The 27,394-nt window shown below is 41.5% G+C and overlaps 1 protein-coding gene across 2 annotated transcripts in view; it reads right to left on the bottom strand.

Annotated features, from left to right (window-relative positions):
- The window catches only part of LARP4B (La ribonucleoprotein 4B), a 119,358-nt gene that overhangs the window by 40,411 nt on the left and 51,553 nt on the right, over nucleotides 1–27,394 (bottom strand). For both annotated transcript variants that reach the window (XM_073334490.2, XM_073334491.2), the window contains exons 2-4: nucleotides 21,606–21,740; nucleotides 1,455–1,602; nucleotides 1,041–1,202 (exon numbers count right to left, since the gene is read on the bottom strand). In XM_073334490.2, coding sequence (XP_073190591.1) covers nucleotides 1,041–1,202; nucleotides 1,455–1,602; nucleotides 21,606–21,686 — 391 coding nt within the window. In that variant the 5' untranslated portion in view covers nucleotides 21,687–21,740. The remainder of the gene's footprint in view (nucleotides 1–1,040; nucleotides 1,203–1,454; nucleotides 1,603–21,605; nucleotides 21,741–27,394) is intronic.

The following is a 27,394-nucleotide window of genomic DNA, read 5'->3' as shown; positions in this document are numbered from 1 at the left end:
TGTTAGTTATGCCACTAAACAGTCAGAACTGGAATCTATTCCTGACACTATGCTACATAATCATTATAATATATACTGAAAAAAAGAGCTAGTTAAGAGTAAGTATAGCAAGACCCTTCTGCAGTAGTCTGAAAACTTTACTGAAACACACCACGACAAAGTTTGGTCATTTACAGCTTCATTAAGATGCTTATAACAAGGGGGACTCAGAAGAATGTGTGTGAAACAGTTTCATAAGACAAACAAAAGAGGATAAGCAACACATTAGGATAAGTGAAAAATTCATATTTAAACAAATGGTTAATTTTTTTAAAAAAAGTCTTTATAGCAACTAACATTGCCTTTTGCTTCACACAAGTATTAGACACTTATTAGCACACCTCCTTACACTTATTGTAGAGATTTAATACCCACAAAATGCAGTATCATACAAGAACCGATTAGGTTTATATTAGCATGCTAATTTTTAAGGGAAAACTGTACTGTACTTTGACAGAATTCAGATTTTGAACACATTCTGTAAGATGTTTAGGCTGACTTGCAAGAGTGATTATTTCCTGTGATGTTTGTGTCTAGTACAGTAGAATCTCAGATTTATGAACACCAGAGTTATGAACTGACCAGTCAACCACACACACACACTCCTCATTTGGAACCGGAAGTATGCAATCAGGCAGCAGTGGAGACAAAAAAGCAACTACAGTATAATACTGTGTTAAATGTGAACTACTAAACAAATAACGGGAAAGTTAAAAAAAAGGTGACAAGGCAATTGTTTCTGTGCTTGTTTCATTTAAATTAAGATGGTTAAAAGCAGCATTCTTCTTCTGCATAGTAAAGTTTCAAAGTTGTATTAAGTCAATGTTTAGATGTGAACTTTTGTAACTCTGAACAAAACGTTATGGTAGTTCTTTCAAACGTCCATTCCCGAGGTTTTTGTAACTCGGAGGTTCTGCTGTATACACGTTCATTATTCAGCTACAAGCCAAACAGTTTACAATTAATTTCTATCGAAGCATAAAGAAAGTTTCTTTTCTTACCTGTCTGGGTGGTTTCATGTATCGATTCATACTCTGAATTATCTAGAGCCAAAGGGTTCATATCTCTTTGGTCTGACACTGGAACGGTTAGCGATGGCTCCTGCAGTTCTGTTAACACTGCATTTTGCTGCTTTTTGTCACCATCACCATTGGCATCCAGTCCTGCAGCAAGGATTACAAGAAAATGTCTGAAGTGGATTTTTCATGAAGGTCTAAACTTTCATTTGCAATAACTGAATTATATAAATAAACCTCAGTAAAGAATTGTATTCTAGAAGAAATCTGAGAATACCCTTGTTTTCTTAATCATTTTCGTGTTTACGACTTACATTAGAAAATTTGTGACATTACTCGGAAGTTCTGGACTGGGTTTACTTCAACCAGAACGGAAGCTTTTTAAACTATTAGTCATACCTTCTTTGCAGGAATCTGGAGGATGGTCAGGTATTTCTTCCCAGGGTTTGTTCACGCTACCATCCGTGGCACCACTAGCTTCCAAATGTAACATATGATTCCCCCATACCTTTGCATTAGGATTTAACTCAGAAACCTTGGTTGACTCCTAGAAAAGAAATTTTGGATTATGTACTTCGTAGATGAGTCACATTTATATATGTGACATAAAAGAAACCTGACATATAATGCTAGAGGGCATCCCAAGGTCCTTCACCACACGACTGATTGAGGGGAAAAAAGGAGGAACAGTAACAGAACTACCGGTGCAAGGATGATACCATTGTGTAGACCTTAACATTTCTGCAGGCTACAAGGACTAATGTTTGTAGCTTTCACGGATCTGTCACTCCTAAGTTTGTTAATACATCTTTTACGTTGCTTACTAACAAAATGTTTATGTTACATCTCTACTTCAAGCGGAGATTTGTTCCCTGCCTGTTCCTGTGAAAGAGAACGGAGAAGAAAAATAGCACCATATGAAGTATGTATGACAAAACTTGGCTAATACCATTTGGCAAGAAGGCGGCCAAAAGATTGGTAGCAAAAAAAAACAAACAAAAGACAATTCAGCATGTTCCTTTAGCACCACCTATACATGCAAACTGAATTGTTGCTGCTGACACTACATGCCCCCCCCCCCCTTAACCAGCAATGGAAACAATTTGTAGTATAAGTAGGATAGGAGAACACTGTTTCCAGCACCATTATAGAAATCACTACAATGGCAATGGTGCTGAAGGCCATTGTGTTCCATTTACACTACCAACTCATCCATTTTTACAACCAGGAGATCAATAATAGTTTAAAAGGGCGATGAGTGTGTGGCAGGTAATAACTTTTAAATGCTGCTGAATTCAGACATGCGGTGTTATTTATTTATTTCCCAGCTTTTCCAGGAAGCTTTCCCCAGTGATTATGACCAATGCCATCAACTTCCATTTTTAAAAAGAAGGAAATTCCCAGCCCTTATGACTGCAAAGGGCCTTAAAAATGTGAATCAGGTGCTGGTGGTGAAATTGCTGGGCAAGGTTAGAGCAGCTGCTACTGATACACTGGGCCTGTCGGTGGAACTCCACTTGCTTTGCCAGCGAACCAAGGCAGAGCTGGAGAAGCAGCTGCAAGTCAAGTTTGTTCTTTTCTCTCCCCCGGTTGGCCAAGACCTAACCCAGTGCATTCCTGTTTAGCTGCCGTGCAGCTCTTCCTTCTCCCTCACTTCTACAATGCCCTCCTCAAAAGGTGTGCAGAAGATACCCAAGCTCCTAATACCTTTCCAGAAAGGAACTAAAGATTTCAGGAGCTCCACAAGCCTCCTCCCTAAATAAAGGAGGGGGCAAAGCAGAACCCCCATGCCCCAGGAACAGCAAAAGTGGAGCAGCAAGGAAAGGGAGAAGCATTTGCCATCAGGAAGGCCTTGAGGCCTACCCAGGCTGGGTGTGGTGTTGCTGCCATTGCCACCAAGGAACTCATTATAATGCAACAGATTTGGTAGGAGACAAAAGTGATGAATTTTAGCGTTGGGGTGGGAAGAGAAACGTGATTAAATGAGGGGCGTAGAGAACTGATGAGCTGAAGTGAGTGACAGAACGGTGGGAATGATCTGTGCTACAAGAGACTGAGGTGGGGAGGGTGGGGTAAATTAGCAAGATGTATGTGTGTATGCATGCATGCATGGATGCATCCCCATCACTATTGTACCTCTGTCAAATTCTCCATGTATTTATTTGCAACACCTCTGGAAGGGAAGTGCTAGTACCACATTTTGCAGATGGGAAACGGAGACAGAGACTAAAGCACAGAATTTTTACATGTATTTAGGTGTTGCTCCACTCAGCACTGCAATGCCTAACTACCTTTTCAAGTATGGGTCTAAGTGACCTCCCCAAGTTCATATAGCAAGTCTGTGGCAGAGCAAGAAACTGAACTCTAATTTCCCATGTCCTAGCCTAGTGCCCTAACCACTGTACCATCCTTCCTCACGAGGAGGAGTACTTGGTGTCAAGTGTGCAGGCACAAGGTTTACTTGGTTCTAAAAATGTAATTAATCTTGACATGACATGAGGCATTCCCACTGAAATAAATGAACACCCTGCAGGGCTGATCTGAACTACTCTGAAAAAGTTTGATTTAAGATTTAAAACTCCCTTTAAGTGATGCAGGCTCTCAGCAGTTTTTAATATACGTGATGTAGAATACATTAGAATAGAAAATGTCATTTTATTTTGTGATTATAAATATAGCTCTTAGATACCACAGTGAAGGGGACTACTGACAATCTTCAGATAGCTTTCCTCACTTGTGATGAACAGTTGTAGCATGATCTCATTTACACAGCAATTTTCAATTCTGGAAATTCACATACTTTGGCAAGGATTAAACTTCTAAGCAGCATTGACTTAGATTTGACAGTGGTCAGTAACATTTTTGGACTATATCAGCATGACATAACTTCATTTTATTGAGCCAAAACTGATCAATACACTTTTTGAAAGAGTATATGAAACTTGCGCTGTTTAATCAAATCATAAGTTGGACTTCAGATTTACTCCAACTCCCAATTTCAAGAGCCACATTTTAAAGTTTAATATACCGTAAATGATCAAATCATGCTTATAAAAATACTTACAAATTCTGCATCTTGCCATCCCCAAATACCACCATTTTTTGCTACTAGCAACTGATAAGGATCTCTTTCTACAGCAAATGAAGAAACTGTCAAATCTTGAGGTTGGTTCTGGAAATTCTCAGTTACGTGTTGTCGGTCATTCTCCATAACTGTGTTAGAAGTATCAGTATTCCATGAATAGTCCATCAGATATTCATTACCACCACTAAAGATGGTGTTAGAAAGTATCTGACTTGTAAAATCAGCATTATCAGCCTGCAGAGTTAAGAACTGTGAACCCATTTCATCTTGGGAATTTTGTGTATCCAGCTTACAGGTATTTTCTGATTCATTCAAAGTATCTCCCATCAGATCTAGAACACACTTCTCATTGCCTTGCCAAAGTTCTCTAGCACCAACTGGGATATCAGGTAATGCATATGAAGGAGTAGCAGCATATCTATCTACCTGCCCTGGGTCAGTATAAACCCCACAAAAAGATTTATCAGATGTGTTCAGATCACAAGTTTCAGTATGTTCATGATTTGCGGTGGAAAGTTTTCTCAAACTTTTCATCTTAGCATCTAGAATGTAACTGCTGTTTTCAGATTCAGTGTTCTTTGTTCCCAACCACTTTATATTCTCACTTGTTTGTGCTTCTGCATAGTCAGCTGATGTATTAGAAACATCAACGTTTTCTTCCTTTGACAGATTGTGACACAGGTTTTCTTCACCCCTTTGAAATTCTGGTTCCTGTAGATCTGAAACACATTTTTCATAAGTTTCTGGAAGTTTTTCAGCCAAAGGTTCAGTAGACCTTTTAACGTAAACTGGGTCTAATTCTGTATAGTCACAGTTATCTGTCACATCACACTTTCCCACTGGTTTCTGAAGAACATCTGAATAGGATCTTTGGCTTGATGGAGACAGATAGCTAGGAGATCCAAATATAGGATTACTAGCTCTTTGATGATTTCTGAAACTGTTCCTCATTTTTAATCTATCATCTGTACAGTCTTCCAAAGTTACAGGTCTATCATGCATAACTGAGAAAACATTCTGATTATGTATTATGTCTCCATTGAGACTTAGTGTATTACTGTCATGATCAAAAATGGTAACTTCAAAATCTGGCTCACTATTTTCTGTTTCATTATTAATGGTCCCCCGTTGAAGCATTTCTAGTTTTGGTTGTTTCACCATTTCTACACCACCACTTGTTAATCTGGCAGGGTCAGTTCCAGCACTCAATTCATTTTCCACTGCATGAAATGAACATTTATCCCATAGTTCATCTTGTTTATAATTCAAGTCCATTTTATTCACATTTGAATATGCCAGCAAAGATACAGAGGAAATACTGTTTTTGTTAAATGAACTGGAATAGTCATATAATTTACCTTTATTTTCTGGCAGTGCTGGTGAAAGCTGACATTCTAGACTGTTTTCCTTTTGGATTATTTCATGTGTACTTATGTTATGTGGTTTGCAAGATGCTAAAGTATGATTTCTTACCCTTAATGAGGTCCTTCTCAGACAACCAGTTTCCACAGGAATGTTATCTGCTTGATATGAGGGAGTTTGCCCAATGATGCTCACATGATTGTCATCTTTTATGGTATTAGGACTTAAAACATTTGACAGTATTTTTGTTTCAGTGCTGCCTTTCATATCAGTTTGAAAATCTAAAACACTCTTTAATGTTGAGGGCACTTTAATCACGTTTGCACCCAAAACATTTTCCAAACTACACAAAATTTCATCTGTGTATTTCTCTTTATCTTCCAGGAGCTGTTCCAATTTGCTGTCACATTCACAAGAAGTAAAAGGGGCCTCTTTTCTAAATTCACAGTACATTGTCTGAAATGTGTTTGTCTTCTCATTAGAATTTAGTTTACTTTCTGGCTTTAATAGGGAATCCTCTTGGCTAAGGTTTTCCAGATCTTGAGTCGCTGAAAAGGAATCACTGTCTGTTTTCTGAAATTTTAAGCGAAAATGTAAGTTACTTGTAGTATCTAATTTTTGTTTAGTCTTTGCTTCCTTTTCAGTTTTCAGTAAACGTTCACTTAAATGAAATGGTGTGGTCTCAGTGTTACAGTTTCTCTCAGTCTTTCCTAAATTATATTCTTTAGGATTTAAAGCCAAGAAGATGTCAGAAGTGGAGCTGTCAACATGTTTCACACCTTTTGAATAAGGACAATATTGTTCTTCTCTAAGAGCATTCACAAATTTTACAGACTCATTGTTTTTATTAATTGATTCATTCAAACTGACACTACTATCTAGTATATCCAATCTTTGAATTCTATTTTCACGAAACTCTTCATCATATACTAGTGCTCTTAAACCATCTGTTGCTAGAGAGTCCATATTTAGCCTATATGTCTGACAGCTGCTATCCAGTAAGCCTGTATAAGATGACTGGACGTCCATATGATAATACTCCTTTGTTTCATTTTTTTGCAGGTTTGACCTATGCTCCTCTTCACCTACAGACAATTCTTTTTGTGTATTAAACTCTGCTTCTACTTGTACTGACCGCAGGATTGGAAATTCTTTCCTAGTGTCTCGAGGGCATACCACATTGCACATTCCTTCAACTGTGACAGCTGAATTATCTATGTCTGCTGCCATTGCTCCATGCTCGGTAGCTGGCATCTCTTCATCCACTTTCAGATCTTCAGCATCTACAATACAAATACTATAAAACTCCTTATCTCTTCTACGTTGCCTATGGTCTATATCAATATAGGTAAAAGCTGGAACTGCTGTTTGCCTGTGTAATGTATCTGAAAACTTTCTATAGCTGTCACGACTGTTGTCTTGAACATACTCCACTGTTTCATTCTGTGTTCGTGAATATTCACATTTAACTGGGTAATATTCCAGATAACTCATATTTAACAAAGTTTCTTCCTGGGAGCTTTGACCTAGAGCCACTGGTTCCCATGAAGGAGGAATACAGTCCAATGAGCAACATGGCTCTCTGGCTGTAATATATTTGTTTCCGTTAGGACTATTACATTGAGAGACTTCTGTATTATTTGTACACTGAGTATTCCTATTGGTATTTTCAATTATTCTTTCACTGCCATCCCAGTCTTCCTTTTCTTTACTCTTTTCCAAATGTTCATATCTGTTAAAGACCTTTAGGATATGACTAAATGAAAGAAAAAAGTTAAAAGGTCTGTTATACTTCCTTTTAGTGACTTGCTCATGGTCAGTGTTGTCCACACTTTTGTATGAAGGATACTTTGTTTTCCTACCCCAGAACCCATGTTTAGGATTTGACTCCATGCAATTATCGGTATGAATGCACTCAATGCTGACTAAAGCAGCTGTCCCGTTAGCTGTCTTTTCTACTGCGTGCAGCTCCTTACTTTCCACAGTTTCTAAAATTGAAGGTAAAGTTTTACTTATCCTGTTTTCTGGTGCCTCCTCTTCCACAGATTTTTGTAACAGGCCAGTTTTTTCATTATTTTTGCTGGTAGTTAGTTCTTTACTGAAGCAGCAACCCATGTTTAAGCAGCTGTACTACTGGAGAGCTCACATTGCAAATCGCCTTCTTGCACATCTAACTAACTTTCTACTGCTTCTGAAAAGACAAGCCAACACCCAGATGCCAAAAATAGTACATTTAAAACCGTGCAGGGAGCTCATATGCCATTGCCACTCAAAGTCCAAATCCCAATTACAGAGCAATATTTTAATGTTTCATTATATGTCCTGTAGTAGCTAAGTCAAAGTTTTCCAAACCAAAACATAGCAGACTTCGCTAATATTTTAAGATCTGTGAGCATTTAATTGCTACATTTCCTGAGCAAAGTTGTCTTAAACCAAACTACTTTAACTATGACAGGTTTTAGAGTAGCAACCACGTTAGTCTGTATCCGCAGAAAGAAAAGGAGTACTTGTGGCACCTCAGAGACTAACCAATTTATTTGAGCATAAGCTTTCGTGAGCTACAGCTCATTTATTTGAGCATAAGCTTTTGTGAGCTACAGCTTACTTTGAAGTAGCTCACGAAAGCTTATGCTCAAATAAATTTGTTAGTCTCTAAGGTGCCACAAGTACTCCTTTTCTTTTTAGTTTAACTATGACTTTACCAAAGTGCAAGCATGCCCTAAACCTAGTTTCCTTGAAGTTGCAGATATGACCATCAATAGCTAAAGCAGAGCTACACGCAAGTTTGATTCAGATTTAAAGAACACAGGAAAAAGTATTACTGAAGCGGTTGTGCACATGACTATACCCCAACAGTGGTTCTATAAAAGTGAATATAGACTAAGATACTACTTTTTAGAAAAAGTGAATTTAGGTCACAACTCTTGTAGTGAAGAGTCATAAGCTATCCAAATCCCTCTCCTCCAAACAATTTTTTTTTAAATTAATATATCAATACAAAACAATAGCTTGTCCAAAAGTAGCTGTAAATATAGCAAAATTATTCAGGCAACTTGTTATTCCCCCTTTTACAGCTCCAGTACATCTGACGCGCTTGCAGGTTTAAAGGGAAACAGCTTTAATGAACCAATACCGCAGCATGCTTAGGTACTTCATTGTTATTTTAGTTCACTCTAAGTGCTCTATTAAATGCATTAACTTTCTAAAACAGAAAGCCCTGCAACATATCTAAATATCTGTTGTAGTTTTATCTACATAATTTTTACTTCCTTTTTTCAGGGCTTTCAAATTCTGACCAAGCTTAGTTGTCCTTATCATAAAGCAAAAATGCCGAGGTCACCGCTCCTCTATAATTTAAAGGAGTAGGTTTACTTATTTTAAATGGTCTCTTGCTTTCCTTTCTTGGGCTTCACTTTACTCTTCTTTCCTACAAGAGAATATCTTTCCTGCACTGTTTTCAGTGTGTATTTCCTCTTCTCTCTCCAGCTCTTTACTTACATGGTAGTTCTACCTCCTCCTCCATTTGTCCACGCCATTTTTGCCGACAAAAACAAAAAAAACCACAAACAAACCAAACAACCCACCTCACTTGCTCACCTATTCTACTTCTCTTTTCTATTTTACCCCAACAGTAATTCCCCTACTTCCCATCCACAGCTAGGTGTTCTTCCATCCGCCCACTCTCCCATTCATCCTTTCCACAAGGCTTGACACATTTACCAGGACTAAGTGTTCCAGGTCCCGTTTTCCAGGGATGATAAACAGAACCAACCTCCCATCATCTGGGTTTGGCTTACAACCAAAATACTCTTGGCACAGCCTAGGGAATGCCAGTCTTTTATAGCCTGTGGCTAGTATGCAAGACTAATGTGAAATGTTTGTCCACTGTTACCACAAAAATTCCTCTGATACTGGAAGGAACAGTGTCTATTCCTGTCATCCGTTTCATAAATTCCAAGATTCTCCATAAGCGGTAGTGAGAGTCTAACCAAGTTACCCATCTCCCAGCATCTTTTCAGTTTTACTTGGAAAACAGACAGTCTTATTCTGCTGTTGCTCACAGCTTTCCCAAGAACCATCAGCATGAAACCGACCTACTCAGAAGTTTCATGGCCACCTAGGAGACTGTAAGTCAAGTCTTGTCAGTTAAAATGCCGCAATTAACTTTTACTCTGCTGCTGCCTAACAAGTTCTGAACAGCAGCACAGGTGATGGTCCCATGCCTGCAGACTCAGGAAGATGACCCTGTATTGTTTCACACTTAGTTCAGGTTTAGAAGATTCTCTGTGCAACCATAGAAACTGGAACCTGAGTGCTTAAAAAAGAAAAGAAAAGATTATTTAAAGAACACATGCTGCTTAAGTTGACACTCGTCTAGGAAAGATTCTTACTTGTTTGCTTGGTCGGGCAAACAGTTTTCAAGTTCTGAAAGAAGTTTCCAAAATTGTATTAAACACACAATGCTTCAGTTTAAATAAACCCACCATCACATTCTCAGATTGCTCAGCTATCTCTACTTTGTCTATTCCCAATTTTATACAGTTCAGATTACTACATTTTTTTTAAATTCTTCTTTATAACTTCCCCACCTTACTATTGCCTGAGATATTTCACTATCTTTGTGGCAAAGGTAGAGAAGATTCTAAGTTTTTCCAGTCTACTTAGTGTACTATGGGGTACAAAGTTGTACAACAGTCTTCCAGGTGTTGCACTAGATCTTTGTGCAAATACCTTGCTATTAATTTCTCCTCTATTTTCCATTAAATTTAATGCGTGCCAAACAAGGAGTAAACTCTTTTGGAAAGACTGTCAGTGGGGAGAATTACCTATAATCCTTTTACTTTAGTAAAATGTTTTCTACCAGATTCCCACTACTGAGCTTGCACTCCCAGACTGCGACGAACATGAAAGCTCTAATCTTCAGAACTCTAAAGAGAAGATGACTCACCAGTGAGATGCTGGCCACTGCCGAAAAAATGTATAAGACCTACAAACACCTGGAGACATGGACTGCTTTCAAGAAAAAGACAATACAAGAAAGTAAAAACAGTCATTTCCAAAAACTAAACATTTCGATCCCTTTGTAATATGCTATTTATTAGTAACAAATTTACAAGGAAAAACTGCAACATGCAGGTTTCCAATGTAGGAAACATGAGAACATACCCCTGCTCCTTTACTGTTATGGAACTGGTAAGATTTAACCACACTATCTGAAGACATCCTATAGAAGAGACAAGGTAGGAAAGGTACAAAAGGATATCATAACAAGTCTTAATTATTCCAAAGTTCATCAGGAGCTTATGTTAGTACTGGGGGAGAGATATCTTACTATAAGAATTGAGCATGCAGATGGCCTTTTAAAAAAGATATTTCAAGAATTTGCAGGTGAGCCATTGTAGGAGAAAGTATTCCTAGAAGAATAATGACATGTTTCAGAGTAGCAGCCGGGTTAGTCTGTATTCGCAAAAAGAAAAGGAGTACTTGTGGCACCTTAGAGACTAACAAATTTATCTGAGCATAAGCTTTCGTGACCTAAGTATCAAGTGATCTGGTCCTTGCATTAACTAGTGTGTAAGCACAGAAATTGGATAGGCATCAATTTGCAATCCCTGAGCAAGAATCTTCCCCTACAGAGATACAGTTGGAATAAAGACCAACGCTGAAGATGCCAGTCTGGATTGAGCAACATCACATCTTTGTCCAGTTTGATTTCTTTTTACCTCGGGGAGCAGCACTGCGAGGTGGTTGCAGCAAGGACTTATAGGCCAAAATCAATGTTCATCAGCTGTCCAAAGTCCCAAGTTTCCTTCTCTTTCTGCAAAGTGTGTGATATTTTGTTTTAAGTGATTTCATATCTGATGTCCCCCATCCCTATTTTGTACACAATGTGTATTTGTTTGAAGATAGTTGCTACAGAGAAAATTTTGCAACTGATTTTTTGTATGTCACTGTATTAGTCTTAAGATTTGTTCTGCCCACAGAACAAAAGAAACTGAATTTGGGAAATTGGGAAATACCTCAAATGAGACCAAAGACTAAAATACATTAAGTCACACAGACAGCCAACTCTCTAACTTCAGACAGGCACATGCTAAAGAGTTAAACTGGTCAATTTTCAGAAGAAACTCTGTTCAACACTAAGCCTCTCACCATTAGAAAGAATGCATAATCTCTAAGAAATTTGCCTTGAGACGCCACAGAAACAAAGACACACTATTTTGGCCCAAGTTACCAAATCTGTGAACAATGTCACAAGTCCCTATAGCTGAACTGTTCTTAAGCATAGTAAGTCTGATGCATCATTGCTACTATCTGCTGCCCCCCGCCCTTTTACCCGCTCCCCCCGCCCCCAAATTCTCTCCTGGGACAGAGTTCAACATGCTTGTGTCTAACTTGACTCAGATTTAATTATGAGTCATTTTTCCCCTACATTTCCTGGAAAAGAGAACTGGTGGTCTCTCCTCCCCAATTAGAATACATTTCATTGAATATATGACATGTGTGAATGATCCAAACATTTGTAAGATCAGCATGTCAGAGCAGTTAATAGAGTCAGAGTTTAAGACCAGAAGAGACCACCAGATCATCTAGTCTGACCTCCTGTACGTCACAGGCAAACACTATCCAGCACCCACATGCTAAACCCAACCACTGTTTCGTTTTGTAACAGTTCATAAAGATGGTTATCAGATATACCTAAGACCCATACAAAATAGTTTAAGTCTTTTACTAAACACACCCTGTGACAGGTTGGACCCATTGGGAAGCCACCTGATGTGCTGAGATACCACTGAGTCTACCTGTTCTGCCAGCATGGGCCCCCTTTAGCCTGTCTTGCTGAGCCAGGCTCTTAAAAACCTTCTCTGACACACAGGTTGGGCCACACCAAGCTGCAGATCAGCTCTGGGAAGACTGATCTTAAGGGACTTGCCCTAGCACTCAGATGTCCACCTCCCTTGGAGTTCAGACCCAAACATACATTATGAAATTTGCCCCCGCCCTCAATGTGGAGAGACATTTCTTACACCGTCCCCGGGTTAGAAATTTACAGAAATTGGGTTTAATAATAAACAAAACAAATTTTATTAACTATAAAAGGCAGATTTTAAGTGGTACAGGGGGAACAAGCAGAATAAAGCAGATTACTAAGCAAATGAAATCAAAACATGCAAACTAAGCTAGTTTCACTAAAGACATTGGTTACAAATAGTATTTCTCACCCTAGATATTGTTGCAGGCAGTTCGCAAAGTTTGTGTGGTTCAGAGTTCCAGGTATATTCCTTTACAGACTGGACCCCCATCTCAGCCTGGACTCCCCCCTTGCCTTCCCTTTTGCACTTTCTCCTCTTGGGCAGACAGGCCAGGGAGAGGAGGAGTCCTGTTTGCCTTCCTCCACACCCTTAAATAGGATTTACATAAGGTGGGAATCCTTTGTTTCCCAAACTTGACCACCACCCCCCGCTTTCCCTTACAGTGGAAAGTTACATCAAGTCCCAGGTAATGTTTAGTATCAGATGACAAGACCACCTGACTCTGTAGCATCACAGTGTCCACGAGTCAGTGGCAGTAGAGAGAGTCCACAGGAAGGCCAAGCTTTTCACAGCTCATTGTCTTCACGGATGGGCCACCCGTCCTGAAGTATTAGCCGTGGGTGTCACCCAAAGTAGCATAGTTGAAGTACAGATACATAGTCAATATTCCCAATTTCAGATACAGAAATGATACAGGCATAAAAATAGGATAATCACATTCAGTAAGTCATAACCTTTCCAAGGATCTCTCACATGAGCCATCTTGCATATCTCAATGATGTCATTCATATCATAAGCATATTTTCATAAAGAATATGGAATGACACGTCACAGACATGTTAACAAAATGTGAAGAGAAAGCTTGCTACAACAGAGTAACAAAGTGCCATTAAAACTAGAGCATGCCTACTGGATCTGAAAGTTTTCATTTAGTGCTCTCACAGGCAAGCAATTCTACTATTTACATTAACAGGAAAACAAAATGGGAAATTCTGTGGCCAAGACAACACTTACTATGGCTTTACCATACCATTTTCTTTATGTATGTTCTGGTGATTCTAAGGCAGGATGGAGAAAAAAAACATGAAAAATAAACTTTATTGACAAGTTGCTAGTTTAGTTCTTTCCCATGTTTAGTCTTAAGTTGCTAAAGAGAACATATTGTACTTTGTTTCTTTAATTTTCTACTTAGTAAAATTTCAGATTTTACAGAGATTTTTTTTCCCTGCTAAGAAATCCTCACTCAAAATGCTCATCTACACTGAAGAGACAATTCAATTCTCATTAGAATTGGTAAGGCAACTCCCATCTTTTCATGTACAATTTATATATCTCTTCCTACTGTATTTTCCACTCCATGCATCTGATGAAGTGGGTTTTAGCCGACGAAAGCTTATGCCCAAATAACTTTGCTAGTGTGTAAGGTGCCACAAGTACTCCTCATTGTTTTGCTGATACAGACTAACATGGCTACCACTCTGATTACGTGAGCAGTAGATGAACCAGACAAACTGTGCCCAAGTTAAGGATCTTCTCTACAGTGAGTAACAGAATAATCAAATTAGGAATGGTAAAATGCATTGACATAGGGCTGCTATTAGAACACCTGGGGGAAAAAAACCCCACTATCAAAGGCAGCCTCTTTTGCGGTTGAAGAATGAAATTATGACTTAGGAGATGAGAATTCAATTCACAGTTGTCTCAGCTTATGACCTTGGGCATGTCACCTACTCTTACTGTGCCTCAGTTCCTCATCCGTAAAATGGGAATAATATGGCCCACTTACTATGACAGATAGAAATACTACAAAACCAAAAAAATGACATACCGAGAACTGATAGTAGTTTAGTACAAGAGGAACTTAAAGAAAACTTCAGGGCTGGACAATAAGGATCCCAGATCTACTAAAACTAAGAATCACTTGACTCCACCACTGCCATTTTATTATCCTCATTAAAAAGTATACTGATGTTTTAAAAACAAAATTTAGATATGGGAGTTTCTCCAAGCTGCTGACATTAAAGATGGCAAAAGTTCAGTTTTATTCAGTTTTCTGCCAAAGTAGGATTGTTTCTTACAGCCAGTTTGCAGGTGCTTTGTCTAATTTTAATAGTATCCAACAATGGGGTTTCCACCGTTTCCAAGCTATTTCAAAGAGCCTAACACAGTAAGTAGTTTGATTGGTCATTAAATGTTGTATGGTGTCCATTCACTGAGGTTTCCTAGATACAAGATTGAAGAAATCCCTCTGCCTCACTTAGCGCTTGTTTACATAGGAGTTTTAAAGTGGATCAAACCAAGTTAATCCTGTTTGAAAATGGCTGTATACATGATTCATTCCATCACTGCACACAAACTCCTCACTTGAGGAACTCTGGAGTCCTCTTGCCAAGTGGACTGGGATTCCTACAACTTAATTAGTGCAGTCTATTGTTCACGTGCATGCATCTGCCTCCATGCTTCTAAAGGCTATCCCACAGTGCTCTGCAGGTTGCCCATTACTGACTTGTCTGTTCACTTGTGTGTCATCCTCCTGCTCTGGGGTCAAGTTCCCAGGACAATCCCTTCCCCCTCTACAGTTGGAGCAGAGATAAAATATTCTCATTTTCTCCTGGATCCCACTGTATCATTATTCTTGGAGCCATACTGAGACCCTGGATTTCCATCGCCATCTGGAGAAAAGTATTGGTGCAGGACACTCTTGTGGCTGGCCACTAGAATAAAGACATTTTGGACTCAACACTGGGACAACGACCAATGAAGGAAAAAGAAAGAGAATGTACACTGAAATGAGGGACAATGACAATCTGGTAGAGGACAGGTGACCTGCCCATTTTATGACGAACTGGACAGGATCCTACACAATTATAGCACAACTCATCCAAGACACCATGTGGAACCTGCTCTCCCCACCACCAGAGATGACCAGCAAGACCCACTGGAGGATGCTGGAGAAGTGCTGATTCCTGAGAGAGTCAGGATCTTTTTGGGACCCCAAACCTAATGCTAGCCAGCTGGAAAGTCAGCTGCAGTCATGCCCTGCTGCAACATATACCGATTCCTGCTCTGCATCAGCAGAGGCTCAGTTCCAGTTAGAAAGCCAGGTTGCAAACAAAGAGTCCGATTCCCTGGAGGGAATTTCAACAGGTACCTATCTTTACAATTTATTGTCATGCTATACAACGCCTTCTGCCTTCTATTCTGGGTGCCCCACGGCCACAGCCATTTTAGACAGATGTGAGCCAGAAGCTAGCCCCTGCCTCCCTCTGTCCATGCTGACCTGTTGGCCACCCCATACGTGTACCCAAATTGGCGGCTGCTCCGCCCAGGTGACAGTCCTCATGCAAGCCACAGCTATCAACAGTCTTCAGGACCGTGCCACAGAGGTCACTTGTCCATCTTAATTTCTCCTTTCCTCATCTGCCCTACCTAGAAAATGCCACCCATTCACCAGCCCAAAATGGCGGCTAGCTGCATGGTGCAGCCACGGCCTCTACCCCACCCCCCAGCACATTTGATTAATGAAAACAATTTATTATTGCAAAATGCAACTGTTTTTTTAGACGGTGGTTACAGGAAAATAAATGTGGTTAGTGTTCCGAGTTTACGTAAGGTATAAATGGACATTACATGCCCAGAAAAAGGTACAAACAGTACTGTTCCCTGATGAGGTTTCAATGCCCTGTAACATACATAGTCCACTAACAATCACAGCAAGACCCCATCTGCACTCTCTCCATGTTTGCAGGGGAGATAACAGAATTTAAGACGGAGGAATTGTTCAATTTTAGTTTGCACACCATAGGGAATAGCTGCACACCCATCTATCCCTAGTATAGCATACCCATGCTTCCCTCCCCTCCCAGTTTAGCTTGCAAGTCCTTTCCTCTCCTGCAGTACTTCTGAGGTGGCCCACTCTGGTGAATAACTTCACAGAATACCTCACTGGTCTGCCCTTTCCTTTTTTAAGCAATACTGTTCTCTGCTTCCTGGTCACCTGCCTCAGTGCATCATCAAGAGTGTGGACAGCCTAATGGGGATCCACAGGGGATTACTCTCTGCTCAGCCTTGAATGCATCTCCGATCCCTCCAACACCAGAGGGCCTAAAACAAAACTGCAAAACCAAAATTGGAACATAATTCCAACTCAACTCATCCCATCCCACCCCACCCCCACATCCTACTGAAGCACAGCAGGAAACATATAGCATACAGAAATCCTAGTGCACGCAGCACCTCCTCACATGCAGGCCACTTACCATCTCTGAGCTTCCCCAAGATGGCAAGTGTCTTAAGGAGGTAAAGTCATATAGGCATAATAAATGAAAATGCTACCATGGCCAGTCTGAATTATGAACAATAAGCAACTGGGTGTCCCCTCCCCACTTTCAATACTCCCACAACCACAGCACCTGCAACAGCCAAACCATCAAGGACAGGGCCTCTAGCTACTGTTGAGGGGCTGGCCAACCAGAAGGAAGGAGCAAAAAAAGGAAGATTCAGGACAAAATGTTCAACGAATTCATGGCAGAGCCCTAAACGAAGACCACACTGGCTGATAGAGGAAGAAAGAAATTCATCTCTCCCAGGAGACTGTGGCAGTGATCAAGGAAAGTATCACAGTGGCTAAGGAAAGCATTGACAAAAAAGACAGGAATACACAGAAGCAACTCATGAATGCAATCCTGAACCAGAATGCTCTCCTACAAAACATGATCCTGCTAGGCCACAATACTGGTTATGGACACCAGCAGCAATTCATCAATGCCATATCCACGCAGCACTTGTTGGAGAGGCCACTCCCCTCTCAGGTCCAACATCCGCTCACCAGGAACACTGGTTCCAGAAGTCCAGAACTTTTGAACCTTGGCACCAGAACGACTGTGTACAAGTGGTAAAACCTAGACACACTAACTTTAAGCCTCTTCCCCCTGCAAACTTGTTATTTTTGCTCTGTTTACATTGTTGCACTTTTAGTTTGGTTCACATTGTTTTATTTAAAAGGTTTGCTTTTTGCTGGTCAGAATGTTTTGGAAAATGTATTTAAATAATAAATACCTTTTTTATTTGCAAAGTTTTTGGCTTTGTTACTGTTCCATAATAAAAATGATTTAAAATCCATGTTGGTCCATTCTCACTCATCACTAATGGAACACAAAATTCTTTAAATAAAGCTAAAATAATTCAAAGTTTTACAGACGTATATAGCCAATATCCCACCTCCACCAGCCTTAAATGTACTGAACTGATCAAAATTTATCCCAGTTTGCCCCACCACGGAGTAGCAGCTGGATACACAGACACACATCCAACCAGGAGATTCAAAATATGAGCAATAGGTATCCCTAAAAGTATTCTCCTGCGTGCTAGTATTCTCTACAGGATGCCCTGCTGGCTGCTCGAACTGCCAAGCAAGTCTCTGCACCTCGGCTCCACGCATTGATAAGGCCTTCCCCCTTGGTCTCAAATATTATGCAGAACACAGCTATGATAATTGGGACTCTCTCTGCTGCATCCAAAATGATTCCATAAGCAGCAGCATCTGTCTTTCAAAATAGACAAATGCACACGATCACCTTCCGGCAACTACTCAGACAGTTAAAATGTTCCTTCCTTCTGCTTGGTGGTAAGGTGGGTGAAGACCAAAGCCGAATGTGTGGCTGTGTGCACTGTAATACAGCCCAGGCAGTCCCTGCATACTCTCACTTGCCACCATAGCAGCATAGTGCATTTCAGGGTCCATGCTGGCAGGAAGCAATTCAAAAACGGCAAAAATGCTCATCCAAAAAGGAAGCATGACATGAAACAACAGAACATGGGGGTTTAAAATCTGAATCCTCCTAACTTCCACTTCGCATCCCACAATTCACAGCGAAAACTATCCCATAATATACACTGCTCAGCCACACAGCAAAGGACTTTGGGATATTTCCCCCCCCCCCCCCGAGAATGATACTCCACCAGTTTGCAGCAAACTACTAGCGCGTGTTCAGACCATGTTGAAATTTCTAACAGAACAAGCATATTAGGTGCATGCTATTGGTGGCACTTGTATACTGTGAGTTACCAGATGTGCATCTAAAAAGTTGCATTAAACCCCTTATGTAGACATACCCTTAGCCATTACCAGACTAAAGTAAATTTTGGAAATTCCCAGTGAACATGTTCACTTTGTCTACACAGAGCCAGATTTTTAGGTAGGGGCATTGGGATAGTAGGGGCAAAGGGGTCCTACCAAAAAAAAAATTGTGCCTTTATTTGCTTACTATGAGGCAGACCACTAGCTGCTCAAACTATGGAGCAGTTACAAGTGTGTTGTAAGTTTTGATCTAGGTTTGCAGAGGAAGACTGTCACTATATTTTATTGAGAAACGCTAATCCTTTACAGAAATTAAAAAAAAACGAACAAAAAAACCCAAAACACACGCTTCTGTGGGTTCATTGGTTCATTCCAGGCTCCAGACCAGTACCTAAGGAGTTACGTTTTCCAAGGTCTACAGCTATTCCAAAAGCCTCCCAACAGACATTCTGTGAAGGGGAGAATGAACTGGCAGAAAGCAGACGCCTAACCTTCATTTGAGGGGCACAGCCAGGATGGCTAGAGAATACGTTTCAGCGCATTCCCAATAAGCTCCTGGGAGCTGGGTTCTTGTGCTCTCAGGGTTTCTGGTAGGGCCTCCACAAGCAGCAACGCGTTGTGATGAATACCCCCAGTGCACAGAGGTCCAGAGAAGTAATCTACACCTTTCTGCACCAGTTTACAGAAATATAGCCTTATAACCTTTAAAAAGTAATTCAATTCAAATAAACTGGAAAAAAAGAGTGATTTTCATAAAAAAATCTAAAGTGCTTTCTTGTTAATGTTTTAGCCAGGACCTCAGCTGGAATTATTCTTTGAAGCATCTACATAAAAAGTTTTACAAATTAGATGACCTATTTCTTTATATGTTTCTTGAATTCTACTGAAGTAACAAGCTTTGCTCATGAATCTACAGACACCATTCCCAGATTCTGTACAGGAAGCACCAAGTAATTACTAATAAAACATTCAGACATTTTGTATGAGAGGGAATATATGGCTTTTAAAGAAAGCCCTTCAGAAGCACAGTTCAATATACTATGTCACTGACAAAGGTGCTCTACACGAGCAGTACCCTAAGAACCACGATACTAGTATAGGTTCATGAAAAGCTTGAAAAATAATGACACTTCATAGGAAGAAAAGCTTACCACTCCTGAAAACTACAGAATATGCTTAATCTTCAGGTCTCATGCTATGAATAGCATTTCAAGTCTTCCAAACCTCATGTTAACTGTTTGCCTTCAGAAGCTCCTTTACCACAGTTTAGACATTAAATGAAATCTGTTTTCTCTAAAGTAATCGAAGATGGTTAATCCCATTTCTAAACAGATACGGAAGAGCAGAAATTTGAGATTTGGCTCTAAATTTGCATCTAGCATTACGTGTTTTAATTAAGGACACTTAACTATTTTAGAAGAACTAGCATTAGACAAAAAGTATAGTGAGTGGCTTCTCAGAGTGGGAGACTAATGCAAATCAGCGGACACCCTTTTCTTTAGAGCAACAACTGATGTACCTATTAGATCCAGATGTAGCACTGAAAGTTACTGGTATTTTGACTGTTCCCTAGAGTCAGATAGATATTCTGAGGAGAGGCAACTTTAGCATAGAACAAAAACTCTGCACATCTGAAATAATGTCACTCTAAATTTGGCTCAGTATATTCCGGTCTGTGATTTTAAAGAGAAGAGAAACATCTACATTTGAGTTTGAGGCAGAACAGAATTGAGGCAACAAAGTGACTCAACCAAAAAGAAATAAGGTCCCCAATCTCCACTTATGCCCATGTTTTAGGACAACCTGGAGAATACATGTGTTTAATTAGTGGAAGTGAGAAAAGCAGAGTGCACTAGTTTAAAGCGGTCTAGTGATCTGTTTGTTATATGCTCTAGCAAAGCATGTTTTAAGTGTTAAGAGAAGATCAATCAGATAACACATTGTGCTGAATATAAGTGCACCTCAAGCCCCTAGTGCAGTGGTCCCCAAATGTGGGGAAGGGTGCGGCAGGCCTAGGCCAACCTCACCAGAGGGTGGGAAGGGAGCGCTTCCCATCCCCGCTCTGTTACCAGCCCCAGGGGTAGGGGGTAGCAGCTGCTGGTGGAGCCTGGAGGAGCACTCTGAGACCACTCAGTCTAGAGGTATTGACAGCTCCCTGCTCCTACCCCTGCCCCAAGTGCAGCTCCCCCTCCCTACCCCACTTACCCCCTACCCAGTCCCAAAGGCAACATTTTCCTTAAAGGCAAAGCACTTACATTTTAGTCTCTTAAATCATTTAAGTACTATTTATGCAAGAAGTCAAATTTTGCATTTGGTTAATAAAAAAAATTTCAAACCCAAATGTCTAAGTTTTTTGGAACATTTGCTACTATCACTATAAATCTGTACACAAGTTGCATTTACCATGCATTTTGCCAAAAGCCACATGAACCCCATAATGCAATTTATTAGATCCTGCACTGCAACATGTATTTTGTGCAGTCTGCCAGAGTGCTTTGACTATGCAAAATACCATTTTACACAAGTTAACACACTTTCAAGCTAAAAATATCCATGCCAGGATTTATTCCGGTACAATTTCTCCTCATGTGAGAGTCTAGCACTTTCTTTTGACTGACTTCAGGGTTGGCAACTTAATTTTAATTGTTTTTTGTTTTTTTTTTTTTAAAAAAACCCTCCTCTCCAACTGGCTTTAGCATACTAGTAAGTGCATAACATGTTAACTAAAGAAGCATACTACTCCAAGACTGAGCAACAACTTTGTACCATGAAGGTGAATTTCCAGGAGTTGTGGAAACACGGCCACCTAGACAGCTATTTCTCAGGATTTTTGGTGGTGGTGCCATGTACCGCCCACATCCTGTATTAGAACGTTTTGGGCTACAATTTGTATTAAAGACTGCCAAACAAAAGTGCATATTTGTTTAATATACAAAACAAAGACTACACTAGGTAACTAAGTGAAATTATTTTTTTACTATAATACTTACTAGATGAGAACCGTCTTTAACTTCTTGTACTTGCTGCACCTGCGGTTCAGCCACAACTTTAGTGTCCTGATCAGAAGTCATGAGCTGTCTGCTTTTTGGCTCCTCAGAGAGAACTTTACTGGTCACCTTGGTAAGCTGCAGAGAAAACAAAGATACAGATGCTATAAAAGTGACTGTTAAAATAGTTCAAGAATTCATAAGCAACTTCATTTTGTAGAACAATGGCAAGAAGAACAGCTACAACTGTTTCTACTGTAGATTTTCCAGTAGAAAACAGCTGTAAGCACAATTTACATTGATCCACCTCGAGACGCATTCAGGTTGGTTTCCAACAATGCACCACCTCTTTTTGCCACTGCTGCAGCTAATTTATTTTTTCCATTTGATTAAAAAGATTCCCAATTCCAGTACAAATGGATTTTCAGGTTCCCATCTGTTATAACATTTCATCTTAGCAATTTTTTAAAAAAGGAGGTCACATCACAATTGCTTTTCTATGTTAGCAGGACTTAAGTCACTTTATTCCATCATGCTTGAAAGTTCCTTTATCCAGCCGGATGGGTAGAAAGCTGATGAGGGGTGAAAATCTGCAGGACAGGGATGGCTTCAAATTTTACAGCTATTATTAAATACCTCTGTCTTAGTAAACCGGTGTTTCATAAAAAAAATAATAATGAGCAAGTCATTGTATACATCACATCCTTCATTTTTAAAAAAGGACCGGAATGTAAATGAGAATATTTTTGTGGGAGGGGCAGAACCTCATCTGAAATACTATGTACAATTCTGGTCTCCCGTGTGTAAGAAAGATGAACTCAAACTGGAACAGGTGAAGAGAAGGGCTACTTAGGATGATCAGAAGAATGGAAAACCTTCCTTCTGGAGAGAAGGCTCAAAGAGCTTGGCTAGTGTAGCCTAACCAAGTAAGGCTGAGAGGAGATTGGTGTATTTGTAGAGAACAATCCTAAGAGATAAATACCAGGGAGGGAAAGGAGTTAAGTGAAGCACCAACGTTGGCACAAGAACAATGGACATAAACTGGCCATCAACAAGTTTAGGCTTGAAATTAGACAAAAGGTTTCAACCATCAGAGAAGTGACATTCTGGACCAGCCTTCTAATGGGAGCAGTGGGGGCAAAAAATCTAAATTGGCTTCAAAACAGAGCTTGGTAAGTTTATGGAGGGGATGGGATGATGAGACTGCCTACAATGACATGTAGCTGATCTGCAACTGCTAGTAGCAAATATTCTCAACGGCCAGAAATGGGACACTAGCTGGGGAGGGCTCCCAGATACTACAGAGAATTCTTTCACATGTGTCTGGCTGGCTGGGCCTTGTGCACATGCTCTGGGTCTAACTGAGAGACCTATTTTGAGTTGGGAAGGAATTTCCCCCCAGGTCAGAGGGGCACAGACTGGGATTTTTCAACTCTCTTTTGCAGCATGGGGAACAGGTCACTTGCAGGTTTAAAGTAGTGCAAATGGTGAATTTTCTGCAACTTGGAGTCTTTACATCATGATTTGAGGACTTCAGAAACTCAGCAAGAGGTTATGGGTCTACTACAGGAGTAGGTGGGTGAGGTTCTAGGGACTGCAACGTGCAGGTGGTCAGACTAGATCAGAGGTGGGCAAACTATGGCCCACGGGACCATTCTGCCTGGCCTGAGCTCCTGGCCAGGGAGGCTAGTCCCCGGCCCCTCCCCCTGAGCCTCATCGCAACGCGCAGCCAGTGCTCTGGGCCGCCGCTTCTGCCACGCAGCACAGCTGGCTCTCGCATGGTAAGGGGGCAGGGAGTCCCACGGGCAGTTGGATTGAGGGGGGGAGGCTCGGGGGGTGGTGGCGGCGGCGGTCAGAGGCAGGGGAGGGGCTGGATAGGACATGGGAGTCCTAGGGGGCCTGTCAAGGGACGGGGTTGTGGATAAGGGTTGGGGCAGTCAGGGGACAAGGAGCAGAGGGGATTGGAAGCAGTTGGATGGGGTGGAGGTTTTGGGGGGTTGGTCGGGAAGCGGGAGAGGACAGATCGGGGACAGGGGGCCCGGCTGTTTGGGGAGGCACAGCCTTCCCTACCCAGCCCTCCATATAGTTTTGCAACCCCGATGTAGCCCTTAGGCGAAAAAAGTTTGCCCATCACTGGACTAGATGATCATGATCATAGAATCATAGAATATCAGGGTTGGAAGGGACCCCAGAAGGTCATCTAGTCCAACCCCCTGCTCGAAGCAGGACCAATTCCCAGTTAAATCATCCCAGCCAGGGCTTTGTCAAGCCTGACCTTAAAAACCTCTAAGGAAGGAGATTCTACCACCTCCCTAGGTAACGCATTCCAGTGTTTCACCACCCTCTTAGTGAAAAAGTTTTTCCTAATATCCAATCTAAACCTCCCCCACTGCAACTTGAGACCATTACTCCTCGTTCTGTCATCTGCTACCATTGAGAACAGTCTAGAGCCATCCTCTTTGGAACCCCCTTTCAGGTAGTTGAAAGCAGCTATCAAATCCCCCCCACATTCTTCTCTTCTGCAGGCTAAACAATCCCAGCTCCCTCAGCCTCTCCTCATAACTCATGTGTTCCAGTCCCCTAATCATTTTTGTTGCCCTTCGCTGGACTCTCTCCAATTTATCCACATCCTTCTTGAAGTATGGGGCCCAAAACTGGACACAGTACTCCAGATGAGGCCTCACCAATGTCGAATAGAGGGGAACGATCACGTCCCTCGATCTGCTCGCTATGCCCCTACTTATACATCCCAAAATGCCATTGGCCTTCTTGGCAACAAGGGCACACTGCTGACTCATATCCAGCTTCTCGTCCACTGTCACCCCCAGGTCCTTTTCCGCAGAACTGCTGCCTAGCCATTCGGTCCCTAGTCTGTAGCTGTGCATTGGGTTCTTCCGTCCTAAGTGCAGGACCCTGCACTTATCCTTATTGAACCTCATCAGATTTCTTTTGGCCCAATCCTCCAATTTGTCTAGGTCCTTCTATATCCTATCCCTCCCCTCCAGCGTATCTACCACTCCTCCCAGTTTAGTTTCATCCGCAAATTTGCTGAGAGTGCAATCCACACCATCCTCCAGATCATTTATGAAGATATTGAACAAAACCGGCCCCAGGACCGACCCTTGGGGCACTCCACTTGATACCGGCTGCCAACTAGACATGGAGCCATTGATCACTACCCGTTGAGCCCGACAATCTAGCCAACTTTCTACCCACCTTATAGTGCATTCATCCAGCCCATACTTCCTTAACTTGCTGACAAGAATACTGTGGGAGACCGTGTCAAAAGCTTTGCTAAAGTCAAGAAACAATACATCCACTGCTTTCCCTTCATCCACAGAACCAATAATCTCATCATAAAAGGCGATTAGATTAGTCAGGCATGACCTTCCCTTGGTGAATCCATGCTGGCTGTTCCTGATCACTTTTCTCTCATGCAAGTGCTTCAGGATTGATTCTTTGAGGACCTGCTCCATGATTTTTCCAGGGACTGAGGTGAGGCTGACTGGCCTGTAGTTCCCAGGATCCTCCTTCTTCCCTTTTTTAAAGATTGGCACTACATTAGCCTTTTTCCAGTCATCTGGGACTTCCCCGGTTCACCACGAGTTTTCAAAGATAATGGCCAATGGCTCTGCAATCACAGCCGCCAATTCCTTCAGCACTCTCGGATGCAACTCGTCCGGCCCCATGGACTTGTGCACGTCCAGCTTTTCTAAATAGTCCCTAACCACCTCTATCTCCACAGAGGGCTGGCCATCTCTTCCCCATGTTGTGATGCCCAGCGCAGCAGTCTGAGAGCTGACCTTGTTAGTGAAAACAGAGGCAAAAAAAGCATTGAGTACATTAGCTTTTTCCACATCCTCTGTCACTAGGTTGCCTCCCTCATTCAGTAAGGGGCCCACACATTCCTTGGCTTTCTTCTTGTTGCCAACATACCTGAAGAAACCCTTCTTGTTACTCTTGACATCTCTGGCTAGCTGCAGCTCCAGGTGCGATTTGGCCCTCCTGATAACATTCCTACATGCCCGAGCAATATTTTTATACTCTTCCCTGGTCATATGTCCAACCTTCCACTTCTTGTAAGCTTCTTTTTTATGTTTAAGATCCGCTAGGATTTCACCATTAAGCCAAGCTGGTCGCCTGCCATATTTACTATTCTTTCGACTCATTGGGATGGTTTGTCCCTGTAACCTCAACAGGGATTCCTTGAAATACAGCCAGCTCTCCTGGACTCCTTTCCCCTTCAAGTTAGTCCCCCAGGGGATCCTGGCCATCCGTTCCCTGAGGGAGTCGAAGTCTGCTTTCCTGAAGTCCAGGGTCCGTATCCTGCTGCTTACCTTTCTTCCCTGAGTCAGGATCCTGAACTCAACCAACTCATGGTCACTGCCTCCCAGATTCCCATCCACTTTTGCTTCCCCCACTAATTCTACCCGGTTTGTGAGCAGCAGGTCAAGAAAAGCGCCCCCCCTAGTTGGTTCCTCTAGCACTTGCGCCAGGAAATTGTCCCCTACGCTTTCCAAAAACTTCCTGGATTGTCTATGCACCGCTGTATTGCTCTCCCAGCAGATATCAGGAAAATTAAAGTCACCCATGAGAATCAGGGCATGCGATCTAGTAGCTTCCGTGTGGCCGGAAGAAAGCCTTATCTACCTCATCCCCCTGGTCCGGTGGTCTATAGCAGACTCCCACCACTACATCACTCTTGTTGCACACACTTCTAAACTTAATCCAGAGTCACTCAGGTTTTTCTGCAGTTTCGTACCGGAGCTCTGAGCAGTCATACTGCTCCCTTACATACAGTGCTACTCCCCCACCTTTTCTGCCCTGCCTGTCCTTCCTGAACAGTTTATAACCATCCATGACAGTACTCCAGTGCCTTCTGGATGATGGTGCCTTCTGGCCTTAAAGTCCCTGAGTACAAATGGAGGTTTTTTGTTAGTTTTTTAAATCCCATTGTTAGCCCTAGAGTACCACACACACACACGAAATTGTGCAATTTGTGGGAAGTACCACTTTGAACATGTTAGATTTAGTGCTAAAGCCAAGGGGTGAGATGTAGTGTTGTGCCTGTAAGAGGAGGCACAGAATGCACACCCCAGGGAAATGAAGAGGTTGGGGTATATGCTAGGGTAGTTTTAAGTAATCTTCACACTCTCCAAACCCTGGGCTACTCTGGAGGATGGAGCAATCTCCAGCCTAACTCAGAGAGCCCTGTGGCCTTTTTAAGTTACAGCAGAGTCCCAGGAATGCCTGCAATCTCCACAGCACTGCAGACCTGCCCAGGCACATGCACCACTGAACTAGGGCTTCGCAAGCGGGTCCAGTGAGGCACCCTTACTGCCATTACCTCAGTACCTGCTGTGAGGAAGATTTTCCCCAGGCAGGACTAGGGGTTTTAATGCACATTTATGCCACATTAGCCCTTTTACTCAGCATAAAGGGAGCACACAAGTAAAGTATTCAAGATCTCACTCAAGAGGTTTTGCAGGTAGCTAGAGAAACTACAGTTAGAACTGAAAGTGAAACTTTAAAACATTACTAGAGTAATGTATGGCAAATACAGAAAGTAAATTTTGGAGCCTACATTGAGAAGGTGTTCTACATGTGGAATGACTCTGTATATCCCAGATATTCATATAGCGCTATGGCAGATCCAAGTAAATAGGCTAGGGAGAATAATTTTTTTAAAAATAATTTTGATAAATTTCAGTGTTTATTTTTAAAGCTTTTTTCCTAATTTATTATCTATTTACATTCACAATTTTGCAAATTTATGAGGATCAGACAATGAT

Source organism: Lepidochelys kempii, chromosome 2 (genome assembly GCF_965140285.1).
Source record: "Lepidochelys kempii isolate rLepKem1 chromosome 2, rLepKem1.hap1, whole genome shotgun sequence".
Classification (NCBI taxonomy): Eukaryota; Metazoa; Chordata; order Testudines; family Cheloniidae; genus Lepidochelys; species Lepidochelys kempii.
This window is presented reverse-complemented; position numbering and strand designations above follow the sequence as displayed.